Genomic DNA, 23,786 nt, shown 5'->3' on the forward strand with positions numbered 1-23,786 from the left:
GACAGCATTGATCTCTATGGAAAGGTCATCAGCCAGTGGTCTTATTTGATACGGGTAGAGATACAGTAGGGAAGCCTGGACTTTCTCTAGACACAGACTTCTGAGTAGGCCCATTCACAGGTGCTTCCGCATCTCCTCCTGGAGACGATCAAATGTAAGAAGTGCTTTCTACACTACAAAGTGATCGAAAAACGTGAGGGCTTATTACCACAGAGAATCATCTTCAAGCTGCAAACTTCATAGCTTTAGACCAAGCTCTTCCTATCACTCATTCATTCCATCTACTCCCCCGTCCTGTATGTGCGAGGCCCCGTGCCCTGTGACAGTCACAGAGAAATAGGACACCATTTCTGCCCTCAAAGTCCTTACCGTCTGGCACAGACACAGAGACCTCCCCGCCACGGTCCCCATTCTAGAATCTTCAGGACAAGAGATGAGACACACAACCTGTATAGTTTGAGATGGACTCCCTAGATAATTTTGATTAAACTCTCCTCCACTCCTGTGCATTTGGGAAGGATGTAACATGCAGTGAACAGTCACATTACAAATAGAAGAGCGTTAAGATGCCAGAAGAACTGCCGGAGATAAAGCTCCTAGGAGGGAAGGAGCACTGTCCCTGGGGATTCCACATGGCACAAGCAGAAATCACCAGGGATGGGCTTTTTTTCCCACCCTTTCTGTAATTTGACGCTGCCTCTCAAACTCACTGATCCCAGAGCACATCTGTTCCTCTTTGTCCATCTATCTATTTTTTCCATCCTTCAAAGTTCACCTCAATTCTGTTGTCTGACCACTTCCAACCCATGCAGATGTCTGCCTCACTTTCCTGGGGGACCCTCACTTGGCACTGAGGACAAACAGCCCTCTAGTGTCAACTGTTTCAGTCTACATGCTTGACTTATTCTACAGGATTGTTCAAGGTTTTAAAATTTCCAAGAGAATGGGACTATGTCTGAATTTCTTTTGTGGACTTCACACTGGAGAATGCATAGAAAACAGTAGGCACTCAGTGAGTGTCATGACTGATATATTTTGGACTAGCTTACATCAAATTAAGCAGAGCAAAAGCTATATATCAGCAGCAGTTTTCTTTAACTAGAGCTGGGGTGGAATATGTATATATGAGTGCACTGGAGAGAGAGGTGGGGGTAGAAGGAACAAGAGAGGGCATGAAGAGGGGAGGAGGAGGGGAATCCCCAGATCTGCTAAGTAACTGCTGTGTATTTTAAGCATAGAACTTAATGGAATGACTAATCTGTTCAGGAAAGGTCCTATGGCCATGGAATTAATAAGGACTTGATATGGAAGGCTATACAACACAGAGAAAATAGAATATAACTTTTGAAGACCTGATTTTGAATCTTAGTTCTGCTATTTATTAGCTGCTCATTATTGGACGAGCTACTTTTTCTTTGTGAATGTTAAGTTCTTCATTGATTTAAAAAAATGAGGGTATTAATACTATTCTGTTACAAACCTTTGGTTTGTATGAAAATGAGGTGGCATGGAAATAACCAGATCACTGTGCCTATTATGTAATAGAGTATGGTTAAAAACCAGTCAATGTTCTTGAAAACAAAACAAAAATAACAAAAGAATGGTAACAGTAAAAGGCTAGGATACTACACTTCATGTTACATTTTGAAGTGGTAGCCAAGGCTTTTTTTTTTTTTCCACGTAAACGTTGGACCTACCTGCCAGGCCCAGAGCCAGAGACTTCAAATATGAAGCCTTGTGGTCCAGAGGCAACACACCCAAGAGATAAGCTTCTTTGAAGCTCTCCCAGGAGCTTCTGTCTGGAGCTCATCTTAAATGGAAAGTGCCCTATATGAATAATCTGCTGATTTATTTTTGAATGAACAGTGTCAGAATTGGTATACTTATGCAGGTAGAGTGACCTTTTAATTTTGCATTGATTAAAAAGCTGGTCACAGAGGCAACAGAATAAAAAAACTCTAATTTTCAAGAGTGTGTTTAACCCTACTCTTTCCTTCTTTGAGAACCAATATTCTATAATGATGAAAGGGTAAAAATTCATTCTATTTACTAACATCCAAAAATGAGAAATGCTTTGTAAAACTTACTGGGCTTTGGCCCTTTCAGCATTCAAACATTCTAATTCTAAACTTACCCTAAGGAGTCATCAGTATGACTTACACACAAGGGTAGGGGCACTGGTGTTCAACACTACTGAGAGCTCAAATAAGAAGTTTGAAGGGTTCAAAATGTTAAACAAAAACAAAACAAAACAACAACAACAAAAACAGAGGAAATCTTTCCAAATGAACTAAGTTCTGGTCCAGTCTTCTGAAGTACCTGTCTAATTATCCTAGAGATCCACAAGAAGTGGCTTCTGTAATACCGGACTTACTGCTTTATTTCTCCTCCCCATCCCTAATTGTTCATTTTTTGATTAATGCCATAAGGTACATGAGCTGTGATGGTGCCAAACTTCTGTGCCCCTTCAATGTGGAACATGTGGTCATCAAAGAAAATGTGCGGCCTTATCTTCACCAAAATAGGACCCTTGGGGGCTCCAGCAAGGAAAAGAGCTTCGTCTATCTCTAGACCCCAGCGGCGAAGGGTTTTCAGCACTCGGGCGCCTGAACTGGCTGCACTCCTGGCTGTAACCAGGTAGGTCCTGATAGGGCAAAGTAACCGTTCGTCTTTGGCATAAAACTTCTTTTGCAGTCTGCCTAAATCTTCCAGAAAGCCTTTTAAGGGACCCTGTAAAAGGAACATATGTCACAGCTGTGATCCAGTGAGCTAAAGTGAATGCTAAAAAAGCAGAGGCTTATAAGAGCTTATAAAAGGTTATAGTACTGCCAATGGAACAATCCTGAAACTCCTTGCATTTTATGTAAGTATATTTCCTTATAAAGAACTATCCTTGCATTACTAAAATAAATGTAGGATGACCATATAATTTATTATCTAAACATTGATGTTTTAATAGTGAAAGTTTCTATAAAAAGTATAAGGGCAACAGACATAAATTATCCATGGCAAAAATGGGATACTCTATTAAATGAGATTTGGTTAATCCCCAAAAGAACTATTTTAGTTTTCTTTTTGTGAATTGCACACTTTAATATTATGAAGTTACACTCCTTTATCTAGTTCAGTGCCCTCTTGTCTTTTTTTTTTTTTTAAGATTTTATTTGACAGATAGAGATCACAAGTAGGTAGAAAGGCAGAAGAGAGAGAGAAAGAGAGAGGAGGAAGCAGGCTCCCTGTCGAGCAGAGAGCCCAATGCGGGGCTTGATCCCAGGACTCTGGGATCATGACCCAAGCTGAAGACAGAGGCTTTAACCCACTGAGCCACCCAGGCACCCCGAATCTAGACTTGTCTTATATTTACAATTGCCTGTGCATATCTTCAGCCTTTCTGAACACTCAGTTTTAGCTGTTTCTCTGGAATAGAGCAAGATTTGGATTCTGCTGTTTTCCAATCTGGAAGTCTTGATTTTTAAAACAGAGTAGAGTTTTAGGCCATTTATATTTATCATTATTACAAGTATATGTCATAATGGTTCTTCTGATTTTTATTGCATTTTCCTTGTTTAAAGATTTTAAAGGATTGTTCATTGGGTATTTGTTTTTACCTTTGTGCATGTGTATGTGTGCTTCATCTAAGATTTAAGAAGGTTTGTATTATTTCTTTCTATTGGTTACCTTTGTGACTATACCTTTTTATAGTACTGTTCTTTTTTTTTTTAAATCCAGGATCTATTATTTTTTACAGTGATAAATAATGAAATTACAGTACTTCATCTCTCTCTTATTCTCGATTTCTTTTGCAACCATAGAATTTACTTGTTTGGTAAAAGACTGAGGACAACCAAACAATTTACTTGTTTCCTTTTTCTCAGTGTTTATATTTTCATTATTAAATATTTTCATCTGTTTATCAGCTTTACATCTTATCCTTTGATCACTTATTATAACTGAAGATATTAACATACTCTTCCTTAGGCCTTTTTCCTCCACATTTTTCCAGTTTTCATTAGTTATATAAGTTCCCCATTGTTAGGACAAACAATGTGTACTTTCTTTTCTGCCATCCTATTCCCTACAATTGTTTTAGTTTTAGTTCTCTGAATAAATATATTTTGTATTCATTTGTCCCTTTGTGTTTCTGGCTATCTACATATGGGCCAAAATGTTGTCTTCTAGTTTTCTCATGAAAATATTATGGAAATAACAAACCATGACATTTTCAACTGTTGTTCTGTTTTCTTTTTACCTAAATGAACTTTTAGCTGGATAATAGAATCTGTGATTTAGATTTTCTTTCCATTTTCTTAGATTTTTTTATAAGTAGTGCTCTAGTGTCTTTTGCTATTGAGTACTGCTATGGAAAAGACTGAGGACAACGTGATTTTCTTCTCCACCCATAGGTAAAGTCTCCCCAAAGAATTACTTCTTCATCTTTGATGTCAAAAAATTTTACTAGGGCACGTCTTGATGATGATCATTTTTTTCAATTTCTTTTGCAACTTTGCAACATTTGCAACTTTGTATTTACCACACACAACCCTTTTCTCCCCTCAGAACATAATGCCACTTTTTTTTTTTTTTTCCCTTTCAGGGATTCCAGTTATGCATATGTTGGATTTCCTTTAACTGTGATATATTTTCTATTATTTTTCTTTCTAAAATCCTATTTTTCAATTCTCCTCATTTCCAGAGTTTTACCATTCAATTTTTACCTTCTCTCCCCTGATTCTAACATTTCTACTTTATGACCCTGACATGCTTTGTTAAGTTTTTAAAAGTTATAGTAAATGTTTAGTAACAATTTTTACCTATACTTTGGCTACTGTTTCTAGTGAGAGATCTACATCTCTTATTAGATTTTGCCCTTCTTACCCTTTTTCTCAGTATCTTTGCTTATATTCTGTGCTGGTTCTGTTTTTATTACTCATCACTGAAGCAGGTTGGTTTTCCTTGGAACAATTAGAGGGTTTATGGCAGAGGTTAAGGATAATATTTTCAGGCTGATTTTATTTCATAATTTAAAACATCCCTTCTTCTCTGCTGTCCAGAAAAAAACTGTTTCTTAATAAACATGCCTATTCATTTTTCTGTTTAGATTTAAACATTGTCTAGACCACTGTTTCTCTGAGGCAGCATATATCAGGGGGGAAAAAAACAAATAAAATTCACTTTTTAACAGTGAAAGATCTATATCTATATATATGTGAAAAAACTACTATCATTTTTATTTTATTTTTAATTTTTTTTTTATTTTTTGGAAAAAGCTGCAAAGGTGATATAGTGACTGTTGGCAGGAGTCACCCAACTTGTGATTAATTTGACTTTGAAACACAGGGGCATATAGTTCTCTTGATGCTTTTGAGTAGTTTCCAAAGGGAATAAATAGAAACCAGTCCATATATGTCACCATATTGAAACCAGGTATCCATATCATCCCTTCTTATTTCTATTTTTGGGTATTTTTATAATTTAAACATTTGTGCAGAAGGACAGTATATAATTTGTCAATAAAAATATAGAAATAGGTAAAGTTACTAAAAAATACCTTTTTGATAAGCTGTATGACTTAAAATATTTAGAACCTGCCTAAGATGGAGAACGTTGGAAAGACTGATGATACTCCTATCTTAACAAGAAAAACCCAGATAATCTAAAAAGAAAAATCTTAACATTTATTGACCCCATTAGGGAACTGAGGTAACAGGACAATAGACTAACATGAAACTTAAAGAAAAAAAAAATGGAAAATCTAAGGTTCTCTTCAAGGACATATGGAATTCAAGAATTGACACATCTTTGCTTTGGCAAATCAATGGAAGACTATATACCAGACACCATATAAGCAAGTATGAAAAATTGAAATAATTTAAAAAAATTGATAAAGGTCAAATGTGGACTAATAAGAGAACAAAGAAGCCCTGAAAGTTACAGACCCAAAACACTCTTTTACAGGGTTTTGTTTGTTTGTTTGTTTGTTTATTTTTTTTTCATGGACTTTCCTAATTGTTTATGAGAAAGACTTTAGGCAGGATAGAAAGTGAGAGAATTCAGTCCTTGGTAGTGCAGGCTGCAGGACAGGAGCAGCTACCACTGTGAGAAAAGACTAAAACTCTACCTTGCCCCATGTTTCCTAAGTAACAAAAGTTTTACACTGCCAGAAGAGGGGCTTCAAACACTGTCACCCTTAGGGCATAGGTAAAGATCCACTGCTATAGGGAAAGGGAAAACAAAACAAAACAAAACAAAACCTCCACCACTGAAGTGGTATTGGAGACTGTTATGGAAGTCAGAAAATAATGGATGGGTATTTTCAAAGTCCTGAAAGAAAAATATGGTAAATACAAAAAAAATATGTAGTCAAATAAAATATTTTTCAAAAATGAAGGAGAATAAGGAGTTTTTCAGACAAAGAAAAGTAGAGCTTTTGGTAATAGCATATAAGCTCTACATGAAGTGTTAAAAATGGTTTTATGGCAAATAGATTATGATACCTGGGAGAAAGTTGGATTCACACAAAGAAATGAAGATTCCCTGGAAATGATTAAAATAAAGATGAATAATAAAGACATTTTTTCTCTTATCCATCTTCATTCTAAATATAATTGTTTAGTCAAATAAAAAATAATAGCAAGGTACTGTGAGTTGATAGTATAGCTGAAAATAAAATGTATGACAATAGCACAAAATATGGGAGGAATGTGTTGAGGATATACTGTTTTAAGATTCTTACATTATACATGATGTGGCATTATATTGTTTGCAAATAGACTGTGATTACTTAAAGTTGTATGTTGTCAATCCTAGGGTAATCACTGAAAAATTTAAAATGGGTTATAAGTCAATAATGGAGATAAAATGGAATCCTGGAAATATATAATACCTATAATAAATCCAAAAGCAAAAAAGTAAGAAAAGGGAAAACAAACAACAGATGAAACATATAGGAAAAAGGAGGAAGATGATAGGTTTCAGTCCAACCAGAGTAATGATCACATTAAATGTAAATGGTCTAAAAATAGCAATTAAAACACAGGGATTGTCAGACCATACCAAAAAAGCAACACAAGATAGATAGATGTGTGTGTGTGTGTAATCATTCTACAAGAAAGCCAATTTAAATAGAAAAGCAATCTACATGTAAAAACATAATCAGTTAAAATAAAATTATAGAAAATATATACAATAAAAACACTAGTTTAAAAACAAAACAAAAACAAAAACGAAAAAAGCAAAAAATTGGGGTGGTTTTAGGACTATCAGACAGAAAGAGACATTACATAATGAAAAGGGATTATTTCACCAAGAAGATCGAACAATCCTAAATATTTGGGCATTAAGTGAAAGAGATTAAAAATGCATGAAGCGGGCGCCTGGGTGGCTCAGTGGGTTAAGCCGCTGCCTTCGGCTCAGGTCATGATCTCAGGGTCCTGGGATCGAGGCCCGCATCGGGCTCTCTGCTCAGCAGGGAGCCTGCTTCCTCCTCTCTCTCTGCCTGCCTCTCTGCCTGCTTGTGATCTCTCTCTGTCAAATAAATAAATAAAATCTTTAAAAAAAATGCATGAAGCAAAATGCATATAATTAAAAGGAAAAATAGATTAATCCTTAAAATATTCTTGAAGACTTCGACACTGCCTCCTCAGTAGTGGATAGAAATAAATAGAAAATCATTGGCAATATGGAAAACTTGGGCAATATTACCTGACTAATACACTGTCAACTTAAGCTAATTGACATTTTGACTACTCAACAGCACAGAATCAACGTTCTCCTCAACTACACATAAAACATTCACCATGATAGGCCATATTCTGTGCATAAAACACTCCTTAACAAACTTAGAGGACTGAAATTATACAAAATGTATTTTCTCTATGTACTTAGGAGTCAAAGAGTGAATGATCTGCCCTGGAGATCAGGGACAAGGCAAGGATGTGCCCTCTTATCACTCTTGTTGAATACTGTACTGAATGAACTAGCAAAAGTAATAAGGCAAGAAAGATGATTAAAACACATATAGAATGGAAATATAGAAATAAGTGTCTTTATTCATAGTATTGTCTATGGAGAAAATCTCAAATAATCTACAAAATTTTTACTATACTAACTAGTCAGTTTATCAAAGTTGTAAGATACAGAGTTGATATGCAAAAGCTAGTTGTATTTCTGTATATTGCAACAAACAGATTAGAAATCAAAAATTTAATATATCACTCACAATAGCACCAAAAATTATGAAAAACTTAGGTAGAAATCTAACAAAGTGATATCTGGACACAAAAATATTTGAAACACTGATGGAAAAAATCAAAGAAAACCTAAATAAATGGAGAGATATACCATGTCCATGGATTGAAAGACTTGCTATTAAGATGTCCCCCACCCAAGATTAAGCTAAAAATTCAACACAATCAAAATAAAAATTCCAGCAGATTTTTTTTTCCAGGAATGCACAAGGTCATTGTTAAATCTGTATAAAAATGCAAAAGAATCAGAAAATCCAAAAGAATTTTGAAATATAACAGATTTGAAGAACTCACACTACCTGATCTCAGGACTTACTATAAAACTGTACTAATCAATACAGTGTGATATTGGTAAAAGCATAGACACCTATGTTAAAGGAATAGAAAACCAGTCTTTTTGACAAATAATCCTGGAACAATTAGGATACCCATAAGCATTAAAAGTCAACTTAATCAATACTTTGCATAAATATAAAAGTTAATTCAAAATAGGTCATAATCCTTAAGAAAAACTAAAATTACAAAATGTACAAAAACAGGAAATTTATGTGACTTTGTCAGTTTTTGGATATGACATTAAAAACACAAGTAATAAAGGCATTAACTGACAAGTTGAACTTCAACAGAATTATAAGTTTCTGTTCATCAACATACACTGAAAGATAAAAAGAATAAAAAGATATGCTTGTCTTGGGCCTGAGAGAAAATATTTACAAAACACATCTGATAAAATACTTCTCTCCAGAATATGTTAACTCTCAAACTTCAATAATAAACAAGCCCAATACAAGTGAGCAAGAGATTTGAACAGATATATTTGCCAAAAAGTACAAATGATGGCAGATAAACACCTAATAACATATTCAATATCATTTTTCATTAGAGATATGCAAATTTAAACCACAAAGAGATACCATTATATAATCACTAGAATAGCTTAGAAGAAGCAAACAAAAAACAACTTACCAGTGCAAAATATAGAGCGACAAAATATCATATATAGCGCTATTGAGAATTCAAAGTGGTCTTGTCACTTTGGAAAATACTTTGGCAGTATCTTATAAAGTTAAATATATGACCTAGTGACACATATACTGTGTGACCTAGTAATCCTACTCCTAGGTATTTATCCAAGAGAAATCAGATCTTAAGTTTACACAGTACCCTGTATACAAATGTTAAAATGGCTTTATTTATAAAAGTCAAAAATTTGGAAACAACTTAAATATCCTTCAACAGGTAAATGGCTAAAGAAAATGTGGTACATCCATAGAAGAGACTCAACAATAAAAAGGAACAGACACTACTAACACATGGACTGACATGGATGTATCTCAAGAACATAATGCTAATAAAAGAAGTCAGATTCAAAAGATTGTATCCTGTGTGGTTCCATTTAAGTGACATCTGGAAAAGGCAAAACTAGAGGCGCAGAAATCAGATTAGTAGTAGATAGATCCTAGAGATAGCAGGATAGGATGGCTACAAAGAGGCATGAGGGAATTTTGTGAGTATTATGAATATTTTGAGTTTGGTCATAGTTTCATAACTGTATCCATTTGTCAAAACTCTTAGAAGCATCTACTAAAAACTATGAATTTTACTGTATATAAATTATATCTCAACAGTTCTGATTAAAATACACACATGTGCACACACACAAACACACACACAGTTGGAGAACAACTGTCTAAGAATGGTGAGACAAGGTAGGGATCAATCAGGAAATGTCCACTACTTGTTATGGTGCCACACTGGAGGCTTCTAATAAAGTTACAAGAGTGGCCAAGTTAATCCTCTTCAGCTGTCTCCTCCATTTGAGACAATGTCATGAGCAAGCCGTAAGTCCCATGACCAACATACTTGAAAGCTTGGGTAATAATCATACCCCATAACTTCTTTCTCATGAGTGGAACACATTGGCAAAGCCTGTTTCTAGAAAAGCTACCCAGTCTGTGTAAAAAGCAGCATCTTTACCCACTGCCAGAAGGACTGCATAATGAATAGAAATGTGGTGGGTATTCCAGCAATAACTAGTGTTGGGCTTCACAATTTCAGTTGTTTAACAGGAAGAACAAGTTCTTTAACTTGGAAAAGGGAAATAATTAATGGCAAGTCTAAAAGAAATTTCAATTCTTTACCTGTAATGAGAAAATGATATTTTAAGATCATCTTTAAGTATGCTTTTGAAAGTTCTTTTTTTTTTCTAAATGTTCTTTTTCTGGAAATCTTCCAAATTTCAGTAGTAGTTAGAGGCTACTACACAGTGGGCACTGAATTTCAGCAAAGCAGACTTAAGTAAAATACAACAAAGGATTTTCCTTTCAATTTGTTAACATTGAACAACTTCATAATCTAAGATCAAGGCTTCTGAAGAAGCTATTAGGGAGGGACTATGAAGTTACATGTGTGTGCATTCTCATGCACACACACACACATACACACAATTTAAATATCACTTGCTGTGATATGAGGTGAGCTAGTGAAACTTTTTGACTTTCATTTAGTCTATCTATACTTTTATAATTGTAACAAAAATAATAACATTTAAGTTTGTCTTACATTCAAGAAGAGCTGAGAAAAAAGATGAATTCTTTGCTAAAATTCTTAGATTGAAACTCATCTGTCAGTTCAGATTCAGTTTGGAGAATATTTTGAGGTTTCGGATTTCCTTTGGTTCAGAAGTTGTAGGTTTTGTTCATTTTAACACTGTGACTTTAACACTTCAGTTCATGGATTGATTCCAAAAAACCTAAATATTCGGTTTCATTTTGATTAGGTGTTCATAGCTTGCACTTGTTTGAGGCTCATTATTGTGATTCAATTTGAGCTCTCATTTGTGCAGATTTTCTCAATTAAGTAATGCCATTAGTGAGTTTGAGGTTTATGGGCAGAGAGGTCCACAAATGTTTACTGACCTATTGGAAATCACTTTACTATTCTGAGAACTTATGTAGAAATAGCTTACCGGTAAGCCATATTACCTCTATTACTTGTAATTTTGAGGTGAACTCATTATCATGAGAAGACCATAGAAACACTTCCAAAAAGGATAGATAAAAAATGCTGAAACAAAACAAAACAAACAAACAAACAAACAAAAATCCCAAGTGGGCAGTAGATGTTTCAAAATGAAGAGTTCATGAAAGGAAGAAAAGTATGAAGGATAAGAAAGGGAACAAAGTATAAAGGATAAGAAATGAAGATTGGCTTGCCTAAAATAATTTTAAAAATATGTGTATATATATGTTGGAAAATAAGTAGATAAAAATTAAATTAGACTCACTGGACCTACCTGAGCAAGAGGCTTATTCTCAAATAGTGTTTCATGTTGAAAGAATTTGTCCAGCCCATGCTCCTTGGCAATATGTTCAGATTCATCAGAGAAGAGTACGGCGTCCCCATCAAAGGCCACACGGAGCTGTGTGTCACAGTAAGCCATGTCTTTGGCTCCATCAAACATTGTTGCAGAGGCAATGCCTGGCAGACCATGGAGATTTATTAATACTCTTCTCAGGGGCATCAGTTTCTTCTACCATTTTAATGATTAAAAAAAGAAAAAAAAGATCCTCCCAGACCTTGAAATATATATATGTATATTTTTTTTTCTAGCTAACCTGATGACTCAATTGCTATTTATAACCACACATCTCAAAATAGTTGTTTACACATTGCCTCCATTTCTATAATAGATGAGGAAGTGTAAAATAGAGTGTAGGACAATCGTTGAGAATGTCCACCTCCAATAAAGTCAAAGCTCTAAAAGACAGATTTAGGGGCTGCTACATGTGGAAACACCTTAGCAGAAAATTTAACAAGGACATAAGCGGCATAATCATATATGAAGCCCAATGAAAGTCACACTAGTGCAAACCTCTCTATTAAGTTGAGAAATAAAACCAAATGAATACCTTCCTGTATTGCTTCTTGTACTTTTTCAGAATCTGCAGAAAGATACAAGTTGGTAAGATATGCCTTCAAATAGCCAATGGGGCTTTTTCCACCAGTCAGACAGAAGCGGTCAATTAATAAGCCTATTATTGGGCAAGAAAGATTTTTTATGTCAGAGATTCAAGACAATATGCTTAAATGTAAATGTAAATCAGAGTTGTCTTAGAAATAATTGAGTGCTTACTGAGGTTTTAGAATTAGCTTTGTAACGCTAATATTGAAAAATTGCTATATTATATATAAAAAAGCTGTTTTTAAATAAAGTATGTCCATGTAGACCATGTTAATTTGGTCTCACAACAATTGTATGATGCAAATTATTATCATCATTACAGAAAAGGAAATTGAGACATAACAACTTGTTTACTCCCACTGACTCTAATTGACTCTTGTCTAAATTAGACAGAGTTCTTTTTCTTCAACCATAGGTATTTACTTATTGAAAGAGATAGTTCATGTGTGCCTCTATTTTAAGTACCATCTCTGTATTTCTTCAGGAACAATATAATGGTAATGACAAGCAGTGCTAGGATTTAAACTGTTTTCTAAAAACAACAGGTCTGAAATTTTTTTCCTTGATTTGAAATTGTACTTATTATTTATTTTTAAAGATTTATTTATTCAAAAGAGGGAGAAAGCAGACACGAATCAGGTTGGTGGAGGGGGCAAAGGGAAAGGGAGAGAGAGACTCCTGAGGCAGACTCCTAGTTTGAATCAGGGCTTGATCCCAGGACTCCATGATCATGACCTGAGCCAAAACCAAGAGCCTGCTGCTTAACTGACCAAGCCACCCATGTGTCCCTTGACTTGACATTTTAAATGTAATTATTTAGGAGACTAAATATTAAAATACCATTAAATGTCTTTCAAATCAACAACAATTAAAAAACAAATGCTAGATATTGGTTAAAGTTTTATAAAATAGGCACCCATTTTCACTTTAGAAGAAAATACAAATTGGTACAAACTACCTAGAAAGTAATTTGACGATATGTATTAAGAAATGTAATTGGCTTTTACCCTTTGACCTGTTAGTTTTATTCTAAGGGAATAATCTGAAACTCTGATAAAGATTTATGTGTAAATGTCTCCCAGTTCAGGATAATTTATAAAAGCAGAACGCTGTTTAATGATTTGAGAACAGTTAAAGTATAACATTATGCCTATAAGATAGTATATACCCATTCAAAGTTTTTTAAAGCCATAATAAACTGGGTAGCTGCACATGATATAAAGCAGAATGTTGAGTTTAGTCAGTTGTTTTTCATCTGTGTGGACCCACAGAGTGGATACGGTCCATTGACAATTGAGATGGAAGGGTTTGCTATGATGTTAATGAGATACTCTCAGTTTTTCACTTAAGTTGACATTGGGCATAAGTGGCAAAAGTATATTCTGCAAACCCTTAAGTAATATAAATTAATATTAATATATGAGCATAAATTATGTGGTGACATTGGGGACTTCAGAAACAATTAAAACATCTTCCCCCATCATAGTTCACTGAGCAGCTGGGCATGTAAAACAGAGAATGATAATGTAACAGCCATAGAAGAGGGAGATACAAATTGCATTCAACACCTAGAGAAGGGAAACAACTAACTACCTTTTTCAGGTGAAAGGCTGTTGGTGTTTCATGAATAAGGCTGCATGAGAAGATGGAGCTCAGTCAACTTATTAGCAGAATTGATGGGTGATAACTATGCTTCTTTATGCTACTAACCTTGTTGGGCTCAGTTTGGTGAGGGATAGATAGACCTAAGTCACCTACTAAACTGTGTAAGATTGTGTGTTGTAAAAAGTAATAGTTGCTATTTACTGAGTGATTATGGTATTCATCTATGCTAAACATTTTATCTGTGTTCCTTTCCATGTCATAACACTGAAAGCTGCATTTTTGAAAGCCAAGTATTTTTTAAAATGTATCTCAGACATCAGCCTTTTTTTTTTTAATTTTAAAAGATTTTATTTATTTGAAACAGAGAGAGAGTGAGAAAGCACAAGCAGGGGGAGTGGAAGAGGGAGATGGAGAAGCAGGCTCCCTGTTTAGCAGGGACCCCAGGACCCTGGGATCATGACCTGAGCCAAAGGCAGAAAGATGCCTAACTGACTGAGCCACCCAGGGACCCCTCAGACATCAGCCTTATAATTAGGATAATGGAAACCTCATTAGTTATAATACATCTTGATTATTCATAAACATGCCTACTTTAAACCTTGAATTTAAATATGCCAAAGTTCAATCTTATTTTGACTTGATGTACCCATAAACCTGAATAGGTCACTTAGAAAATAGTCTAAAGATCCCCAAATAACAAGTCATATAATTCCATACCAGGAAATTGGGGATTTTCTCTTCAAGAATCCAACACACTGATGGAAATGCTAGGAGGGGACTAGAGTCAGTCAAAATTTCCACGTAAAGGAACAAAGATAATTTTGCTGACATGGGTATGGATTTGATGTGTGGGGAGAGCAGTCAGGGAGAATCAGATTGTAAGAGTGGAAAGGGAAGGTGAAAACCCACAAACCTTAAACACAGATCTGTGGTGAGCAAGAAGTTTGATAACACAGAGAATGCCTCTGGGTTGATAGCTCCTTGAAGTCAAGTTCAGAAGTGAAGAACATAAAGCAGAGAAATATATTGCAGGAGCTGGGATTAAGACTTTGAAATTCACACTTGACAAGTTAAGTCCAGGGCTTTGGGCCCAACTCTGTGCTAAAGTTAAAAATGAACATGGCCTCTCTTTCTCTGACATAGGCAAATAAACATTCCTCACGCAGAAGGGGGTGTCAGTATCAAAGACACTGCATTAGTGAGGCCACAGTTAGCAAAATAACATGGCTTCTCTCTCCCAGAGCAGCAAGCTGTTCTTCCACATGGTATTTATTTTACTTACCATAGTGATTGACGCTGTTTATAAGCCGCACTCCCACTTGGGCATGGTTATTAGTCATCAGTACAATATCAAATAAGTCCTGTTCACTAGGATACAGCTCACGGAGTCTAGCATTGACATGCTGCAGTGCCTGCAGGTTACAAACATGAGTGCATGTAAAGAGGGCCAGGCAAGGTGGCTATTGGAGTCTGGGGTCTGGGGAGAAAGGATATCACTGGTGTCAAATTCAAACTCTGGAGACTCTTCACTGAGAGATTATGGCTCCTTTAAGGCACAGTTATGCCATTTGTTTCTCTATTTTCAGACTCATATACAGAACCTTGTTAATATTTGATGAATAGGTAGCTAATGTTTGTTGAAAAAATTGTTAACAACATTTGATTTTCTAGATTCTCTCTCTGGGGTAGGTAGAGAGAAGGATCAGGCTAACTTTTCCAAGCTTTGCCAATTTTTTTTCTTTCTTTGATTCCTAAAATCTGCTTTTCTTTTCTTGATCATATTGAGATTATCATTTATTGTGAAAATATAGAATATAGAATGCTTCATGAATTAGCATGTTATCCTTGCACAGGAGCCATACCAATTATCTCTGTATTGTTCCAATTTTAGGCTATGTGCTACCAACGTACTTTGTCTATTTTTTAACCTTGAATCTTTAGGTTAGTGGTTTCCCCTGATGCTTCTATCATGCTTCATAAGTACTTTCTATTCACAGCTTGTAGATGTCATTTTTTCTACCTAGTTATGATGTTATTGTATAACATTTCCCTAAGTTATGTAGAGGATCAGTGTTATAAGTGCTATACATTTCAGCATAAGTTCAGAGAACCTTACTTTTTCTATTAAAATCATGTCCCCACCCCCAACCAAGTGCCAACCAAGATCATCTTGATTTTTCTTAATATGTTATGTTTGGGGAAAAAACCATCTAAAGTGAATTTTATTTCATTTTAATGAGGCATTTTGTTTTTACTACTGGGATTGTAAGCTTATTATTGCTTCTGGTGCCACTCCTAGGAAGGGAACAAAGGTGTTTCTAACAGGTGTCATGATTAGAACTCTATTGAAGGCCTTCTCAACCCAAATCTAGAACTGGAGGCCCTTCCTCACCAGTCTTGGAGCCTCTGTGGGAAGCATAAACTGACGTGGGGTCCACGTGAAAAGGGCAAGAATTGCAACAGGGTGCAAGGAATGATAAGGGACACTGGATGAGATCCCAAGGGTCTGCCTGGGTCCTTCCCTCTCCATCCAGGGTCCTGACATTCCAAACACAGTTTTTCAGGGTACCTTAACAAAGCGGAAGGCGGGTCCTGGGGTCAGGATGACATTTTCGTTGTTGAGTTGATATTCCATGTACTTTTCTAGACCCTCCTCCTCGTAGATTTTTCTCCCGTCCACCATGTTGAAAAGCGCCCGGGATGACACAGCAATGGTGATGGCATTCTTGGGTTTGGGCTGCAGAAAGGGCCGCCAATGGGAGGAGAGTCAGTCTCAGGACCGAAGGGATCAGAAAAGGGGCTGATGCCAGAGCAAGGTGGGAAGAAAAGAGCTAGGCCCCACTTGGAGCACTGGGATGCTGGAGACAGTCAAGAGTTAGGATTCCCTCCCAACTGAGGCTGCAGGAGTAGGGGAGATGCAGGGCCAGCGAAGGACTTGCCCACACGTTAGAGAGAAGGGAGGCTAGGAGAGACTCAGGTTTGCAGGCTAGAATGGGTCTGGGGGCGGGGGTGGGGGGTCGAGGGGGATGGGGAGGCAGATTTCCAGTACCAGGTCTGTGGGACTTGCTCACCGGTCGGGGGCGGGAGCAGCTGGGGATCTTCTCATACAGAGTTTTCACTGAGGCCCAGTAGGCTTCGTCCTCATCCTCCTCTTCCTCGCGTTGGTGATGCTGCCGGGGCAGTTCTGACAGACAGTCCTGATCTAGCTGGGAAGAGTAGGTTGATCTGCGCTGGGTATAGGCCTTCCATTCAGTGGGGGGTGTGCGCGGGTAATCTCTCTGTGGCATGGGGTCCCGGGAGTCCCGGATTTCCCGCACGATGCCATGTGCCCAGGCTTCAGGATTCTCGTGCATCTTGGTGCTGCGCCTGGAGGAGCTAAAGGGCTCCGGCGGGGTGGGGGGATGCGAGTCCAGAGGCATAGGTGGAGTGGAAGGCAAAGGTGGTGTGGGCGGCGAGGGCTCCTCTGACAGCTGCTTCAGGGACTCTTGCTGGCTGGGGGAGGTGGATGAAGTCCGGGAGGTTGTGGAGCTACTGGGGAGCTGGAGCAATAAAGTAGGAGTCTGAGTTAGATGTTCACCTGTCCCCATCTCTGCCCAGCAGGAGTCAAGAAGCGTCCCCCATCCCTCTGTTCCATTCTTAGCCGTTAGTAGGATCCTGGTTCATCCTAGCTTCTTTCAGTAGGGCTGGAAGGGGCTCAGATGTTTCAGTTATTGCGTACGTCTCTTATACAGACACAGAGATAGACTGCTTTTATTTTCCCCCACCTTCCCCATCAGCAACTAACACTTTTTTTTTTTTTTTCCTTTTTTTCTGGAGTGGATAGGGCACAGGTCTTCTTCCCTGCCCTTAGGCATCTGGTCTGTAGTTTGCAAAGTTCTGTTGCTTGCTTCCCTTAAACTTGCTCAGTCAGTGACCTCCAGCTAGGATGTTCTTGCTCACCTCTACCTTCATCTGTGACCTCCAGTTAACTCTATGAGCAACTAAGACCAGATGTTCTTACCAGCAGATTCTACAAAACACCTGGAGGCATCTCTTTATACATTTGCCCTATAATTAATGCAGTGATTGCTGGGAAGGTTGGTAGACTGGAAAGCCGAGTATCTTCCCATCGCCTTTAGAACTCTGTTTGCCAATGGAACTCTTTTATTTAGGAATCATCTTCCTAAATAAAAAGGAAGGATTCTACAAAAAAAAATCTTTACTAAAGTGCGCAATAAATTATTAGGCATCTATATATTATTTCACTTTTTATGATTGTTTCACGTGTCTCAGAAGGCATATTCCTGGTTAGACTATTTAGCCCCTGTTCACAGAGACACATGTTCTCCCAGTGGTGAGGTCTGTGTCACTCTCTCTCTGCATCCAAAAACTTAATCTCAGAAATAGCATTTTCTCCTCCTGGGGCCAGGCCTATTTAAGGGACCAAAGCACCACACAATCCAATACTTTTCAACAATTTATCTACTTCGTTGATTTTTTCCACCCCTTCTTCATTTTTTTTTTCAATTTAAATCCAATTAACATATAGTATATTATTAGTTTCAGAGTATATTATTAACATATAGTATATTATTATTTCCAGTGATTCATCAGTTGCATATAACACCCAGTGCTCATTACATCATGTGCCCTCCTTAATCTCCATCATCCAGTGACCCCATCCTCCCAGCCTCGTCCCTGCCTCCAGCACCCTCAGTTTGTTTCCTATAATTAAGAGTCTCCTGTGGTTTTTCCTCCCTCTCAGATCTCATCTTATTTTATTTTTCTCTCCCTTCTCCTATGATTCTCCGTTTTGTTTCTTAAATTCCACATGAGTGAGATCATATGATAATTATATCTTTCTGATTTACTTATTTTGCTTAGCATAATACCCTCCAGTTCCATCCACATCATTGCAAATAGCAAGATTTTCTTGATGGCTGAGTAGTATTCCATTGTATATAAACACCACATCTTTTTTATCCATTCATCTGTCAATGGACATCTGGGCTCTTTCCACAGTTTGGCTATTGTGGACATTGCTGCTGTAAACATTGGCCCATCCCACCTTGTAAGTCTTGATTACTCAGCAAATAATCATTGAATGAATGAAGGAAAGATGGAGAAGTCAGAGGGCTTAATCATTAAGTTAGTGCACAGCTTATAGACTTAGTGACCCTGGGTTTTAATCTACCTCAATTAGTGTTATTAATGTGAGATCTTAGGCAAGTTACTCTGTTTCAATTTTCTCAACTGTAGAATGGGGCTTATGGGTTTATTGTTTGTTTTAATGATCACTGAGTTAGCTAAAACATGTGAAGCACATAGGATAGGTCCTGGCACAAAGAAAGCATCAATAATCATTAACTATTATTATTATCATTATCATTATCATCATCATTATTATATCACATTCTTCTTCATTTCATCTCCCATCTCTACCTTAAGACTGGTGTTCTTGCTTCTGGGTTCTTCTACTGATGGAGCTCTGGTGGATGGACTCCGTGAAGTTCGGGACCACTGATTTCGCACAACGTACCCCCGGGAATCAGTCTTTGGCAATGATAATTCCTGTGATCCCTTTGGAGGAAATAAGAGACCCAGGGGTGTAATACCCCACTACCCACTCCTGCTGCGCATGTGCCTACAGAACCACCATTTCAAGCTAAACATAGCAGAACCCAATGAGAAGGTTCCTGTCCTATATGACCTTAATTCAGTGTTGACCCTTATGTACTATTCTAGCTCTGGCCCAATTCTAAATTTCATGATGAGAAAAAAGTGGAGATCCACCTGGAGGAAAATCCAAAACTAAGAAACAAACCTGATGTCTCATATTTTTTCATCTGTGACTCTTATATGGACCATGATAGCGTTGACCATTTTTCTGACCTTTTCCCCACTTCTTCCTTTAAGTCTAAGCCTTTTAGCTAAAGCTAAGAAGACATATTTTTCATTTTTGACTACAAAGATGAGGGCAGCTAACATCTAAATGAGGCTGAATCAGGGCTTTCAATCAGCTGCCCAAGGGGAGGTAGAATACTACAGCATTTCCTTTGGGAGGAGTCAAACTGGAAGACACTATGGAGAGGCAAGTGGAAATTTCTATTCCCCATATCCTTCCCCTCACCCAGATTGCCTGTGGCTCCCCTCCAAAATCAGTAGTTTGATCTCTGCTCACCCTGATCATGGTGATCTGCCGGCCCTGCTCCCACAACAGGCACATGTGAATATAAATACGTATTGTGCGGCAGGGGCCAAGAGGTACTGTTCCCTCAGCTGCACAAAGGCAGCGTCTACACGACGAGTGACCTCGCATGGGGCAACATCTCAGCAAGTGATTCGGATTGACTGCACGCCTCATCTGAAAGATTGTGCAGAAAATGGTCAATGCGATGGCCAGACTCCCCTTCCCTCCCTGATCTGAACAAAGACCAGTCTCCTCCCATAGGCTGAACAGAGAAGATGGCTATGGAGATGTCTACTGGTGGGGAAGGCAGGGACTAGCTTCTCCTAGTTTGTCCTTAACCTCTCCATGAGGACATTAGGTATCCCTTAATAGAAATCTTGGCAGCTCAGTCTTCCCTCCCAGAACATTCTTGCCCCCTTAAATTTTCTATTGTGTTTTTCTTCTCTTTAATTCTCTAACCAACTCTAAAGAGGTCAGCTCACCTGAGTGCTCAGACGAACTCCTGATTTCTCAGAATCTTTTCTTTTCTCTGTGTCTAAGCTGTCTTTTGAGTTCCTCGATCCAGTCTCATTCTTAATATGGAAACAAAGAATGTTTATTAATTAATCTCAGGAGCATTAGAAACCTTGAGTTTGGGAATAAAAGGATGAATAAAAATTAGAATTTGCCTCTTTTCCAATATAATTAATATATATGATATACATATCATATATATATAAATTTTAGACATTTTCTTTCTGTTCTAACAGATGTTAATAAAAATAACACATATCAAAGAACTATATAAACATTTTTTAATATAGAAATATTTTGGTTTGTAGATTTGAGGCATGAGGCATTTATCACTTAAAAAAAAAATGATAGGCAAAATCCTACAGGAGAATTTTCCAGAGCTCAGCAGGACCTTGATTTAAATGTGAAATTTCCCCCACAGAATAACTTTTATTTTCTCTAATACTCTGAATGTTGGTACTTAGGGAACTTTCCTTTGGCCATGTAGAATTGAAACTTGTTTGTTTTCTTAATAAACCCTAACTCCAATCTTCTGTGAATCTAAGCCTCACCAATAGTAGCTTGATTTTTAAAATCAAGGTTCTTAATCCTATGCAGATCTCTTGACAGAACTACATATTCTGTAATTATTCATACCAGCTAGAGTGAAAGGAGGTCTCTTGTGAACAAACTGATAGGGAAGACTTTGTGGGGGAGCCCAGGGAGATGATTTGTGTCATGGACACTATTCAAATATGTTCCTTTTCAATTGTAGGAAATATCATTGTATTGGAGCATTATTTGTATTGCTTCATGCTAATTTGGTAGGTATATTGTAATCAAGATTAGTGTTATTAGTTTTAAGAGCTCAGCTTCTAGCTTAGACCAATGTGGTCAGGACCAGTCTGTGCATTTTTAACTCTGTATTAGTGTAAGTTGGATGATTGAGTCTATGACTGCAGAGAATGGCAGAGCTATGTGGTCCTAGAACTAGATCCTAAAATCCTTCCAGCCACTCTCCACATCATCACCATAAAATCCTGCCACTTATAACTGCAAAAGATATTTAAAAATAATCCCTTTTCTCCGCCCTTATTATCATTGTCTTGTTCCAGATCTCAGAACGTTATGGGCCTGCATTCCTAATATTATAGACTTTTAATTAGATTTCATAACCTCAAATCCTCCCAACTTCTAGATCCATCCACTCCATCCATCTGTTTAAAGTGCTATTTATAAAACATAAATATAGTTATGCTTCATTTCTAGATACACTCTTCATTCACTTGGCTTTACAGACCAAGTGTCTCATGGTGTATCCTGTCTACCTCCAACTTGCCCACCATGGTACACATTTATCTGTATGTTCACTTGTGCTAAATTACTTGTATTTGTCTACATATCACCCTATTTCCTCGTAACCTCCTCTTTAATCTTCTTCAAAACCCAGCTCAGCATGACCTGGGAGAAGTTCCCAGAGTTAAACATTCCTTTGTGTTGCCTGTGTCTTTTGTACATACTTTTACTGAGCACTGAATTGTACTTTGTTTATGTATTCTCTTCCCTACTAGGCTGTGCATTCTTCAAAGATAGCAACAGTGTTTTCTCCTCTTGCCACTAACATATGAGCACATGCTTAATAAATGCTATATTATTAGATAGGCTGATTCTGAATGCTTTAATCTCACTTTTCTCCATTCTTTATATTCTTTATTTTCCTTCCCTTTACTCCAGATATAGTCGTTATCTGAAGTGATTTAATTGTTACAGAACATTCCCAGAGGTAATGATAGCTACATTTGTTGATGTCTACATTTCTTTAGCTCGTTGGCAGGATTCTAGGACATTCAATTCACTCACCTTCTTTTTCTGTTTCAGGGATGTTTGACTCATTTCTTTTAAGTCCTGAATTTCTTTCGTTGTTATGCAGGTTTTCCTCTCCCCAGCTCCATTTCCTGATGTTTCGGTTACTCTGCCTAGGTTTGCATTTAGAATGTCAAATTTATGACATCATATGTGATTCCATAGTAACAAACTGACTCTGAATATGTGACTATAAAAAAAAGCAATAGTATTTCTTCATAGTTGAGTACATCCTCTCATAACCATTCTTAAAGTTTTTAGGAAGTGATGTCTAAACAATTTTAAAATGTTTAATATGAAGCAATATGAGTATTACTGTTTCTTTCTTTTTAAACATTACTATATTACTCATCATATAAACCCCACTGTGGCTGTACATTTTCTGGCAGTGCCAAAATGAATGGTAAACTCATTTGTGGACCCAATCATTTATTATTGTTCATCCCAATAGATTTTGGAGAACTTCCTGCAATCTGCAGACTATTTTTGACAGCTGAGATTTCGTTCTAGACATGAAGTTTAGACTTGTTTTTAGCTTTTGTGTTGGGTATTTCTTTCACAGTGCCAAGGCCATTTGGCCATATGTCACATTTCAAAGCATTTTCCCTATGTCCAGACACAGTGTAGTAGAATGATAGCTGTACTGTCTTTCTTGCCATTTGCCCCATGCTTGAACTTTTAAACACACATTTGTCCCTCTTGTATGCACGCACACAGATGATATGTAAAATCCAGCCCCCAACCCTGGTTTACAGGGTCTACTAATGCAATGCATTTTATGGCTCTGATTTTATCTTCACCCAAGCTTTAGATAAGACACTCACAAAGGAGCCTGAGTTGGTCAGACCAACTCTGGCAGATGAACTAAGGCAGATTTCTACCTCTCTTAATTGGAGTTCATAACTTTGTTTGGAAATCAAAAGTTCTTGACAGCTTTAAGCAAAGTTCTCCAAAGGGTCTTCCAGAAAGTGAAACTTGCAGCCTCAAGTTTAGAGGACCTGGGTTTGAATTCTTTCTCCACTCTCCCCCTGCATCCTAGCCCTTGCCAGTATCTCACTGCAATCTTGAACAAGTGTGTTTAATCTTCCTAAACCTCAATTTCCATATTTACAACGTGGAGAAAATGATGGTATCAACATCAAATTGTAGTTGTGATAGTTGAGCTAGTATGAAGTACTTAAGACAGTGCCTGGTATTTATAAGTGATTAATGAATATTTGCTTCACTGTTTTATTCATAATTCTGCTGTAGCTATACTAGAGAGTTCAAATAGAAATCTCTAATCCCCAATGCAATCTGGTTGTAGGAACAGAAATTTAAAAATACTTACTATTCCTAAACATGTATAATCAATCAAATGTTAGTTTGGTGATTCTTCCCATATCCTAAACTCTCTAGACCTACTGATGGAGACAAGAGCAAGGAGGGCAGGCTAGGAGGGGAATAG

At 37.2% G+C, this 23,786-nt stretch overlaps 1 protein-coding gene across 3 annotated transcripts; it reads right to left on the reverse strand.

Annotated features, from left to right (window-relative positions):
* Nucleotides 1-1,027: 1,027 nt before the first annotated feature.
* Nucleotides 1,028-22,451, reverse strand: NT5C1B (5'-nucleotidase, cytosolic IB). Of its 3 annotated transcripts, none has more exons than XM_082744167.1 (10): nucleotides 22,337-22,451; nucleotides 20,467-20,556; nucleotides 19,976-20,158; nucleotides 19,237-19,374; nucleotides 16,887-17,354; nucleotides 16,385-16,552; nucleotides 15,098-15,227; nucleotides 12,158-12,280; nucleotides 11,542-11,726; nucleotides 1,028-2,730 (listed from the first exon to the last, which is right to left on the reverse strand). In XM_082744167.1, exons 1-10 carry the CDS (start codon nucleotides 22,367-22,369, stop codon nucleotides 2,398-2,400), a joined length of 1,851 nt encoding a protein of 616 aa, XP_082600293.1. In that variant the 5' UTR covers nucleotides 22,370-22,451; the 3' UTR covers nucleotides 1,028-2,397. The 3 variants fall into 3 exon arrangements, with proteins under 3 accessions (XP_082600293.1, XP_082600294.1, XP_082600295.1); XM_082744168.1 differs by having other exon boundaries at nucleotides 20,467-20,609; nucleotides 22,337-22,425; XM_082744169.1 differs by lacking the exon at nucleotides 19,976-20,158 and having other exon boundaries at nucleotides 1,030-2,730.
* Between the last annotated feature and the right edge of the window lie 1,335 nt (nucleotides 22,452-23,786).

The sequence above is a fragment of the Mustela nivalis genome, assembly GCF_964662115.1.
Source record: "Mustela nivalis genome assembly, chromosome: 8".
Lineage (NCBI taxonomy): Eukaryota > Metazoa > Chordata > Mammalia > Carnivora > Mustelidae > Mustela > Mustela nivalis.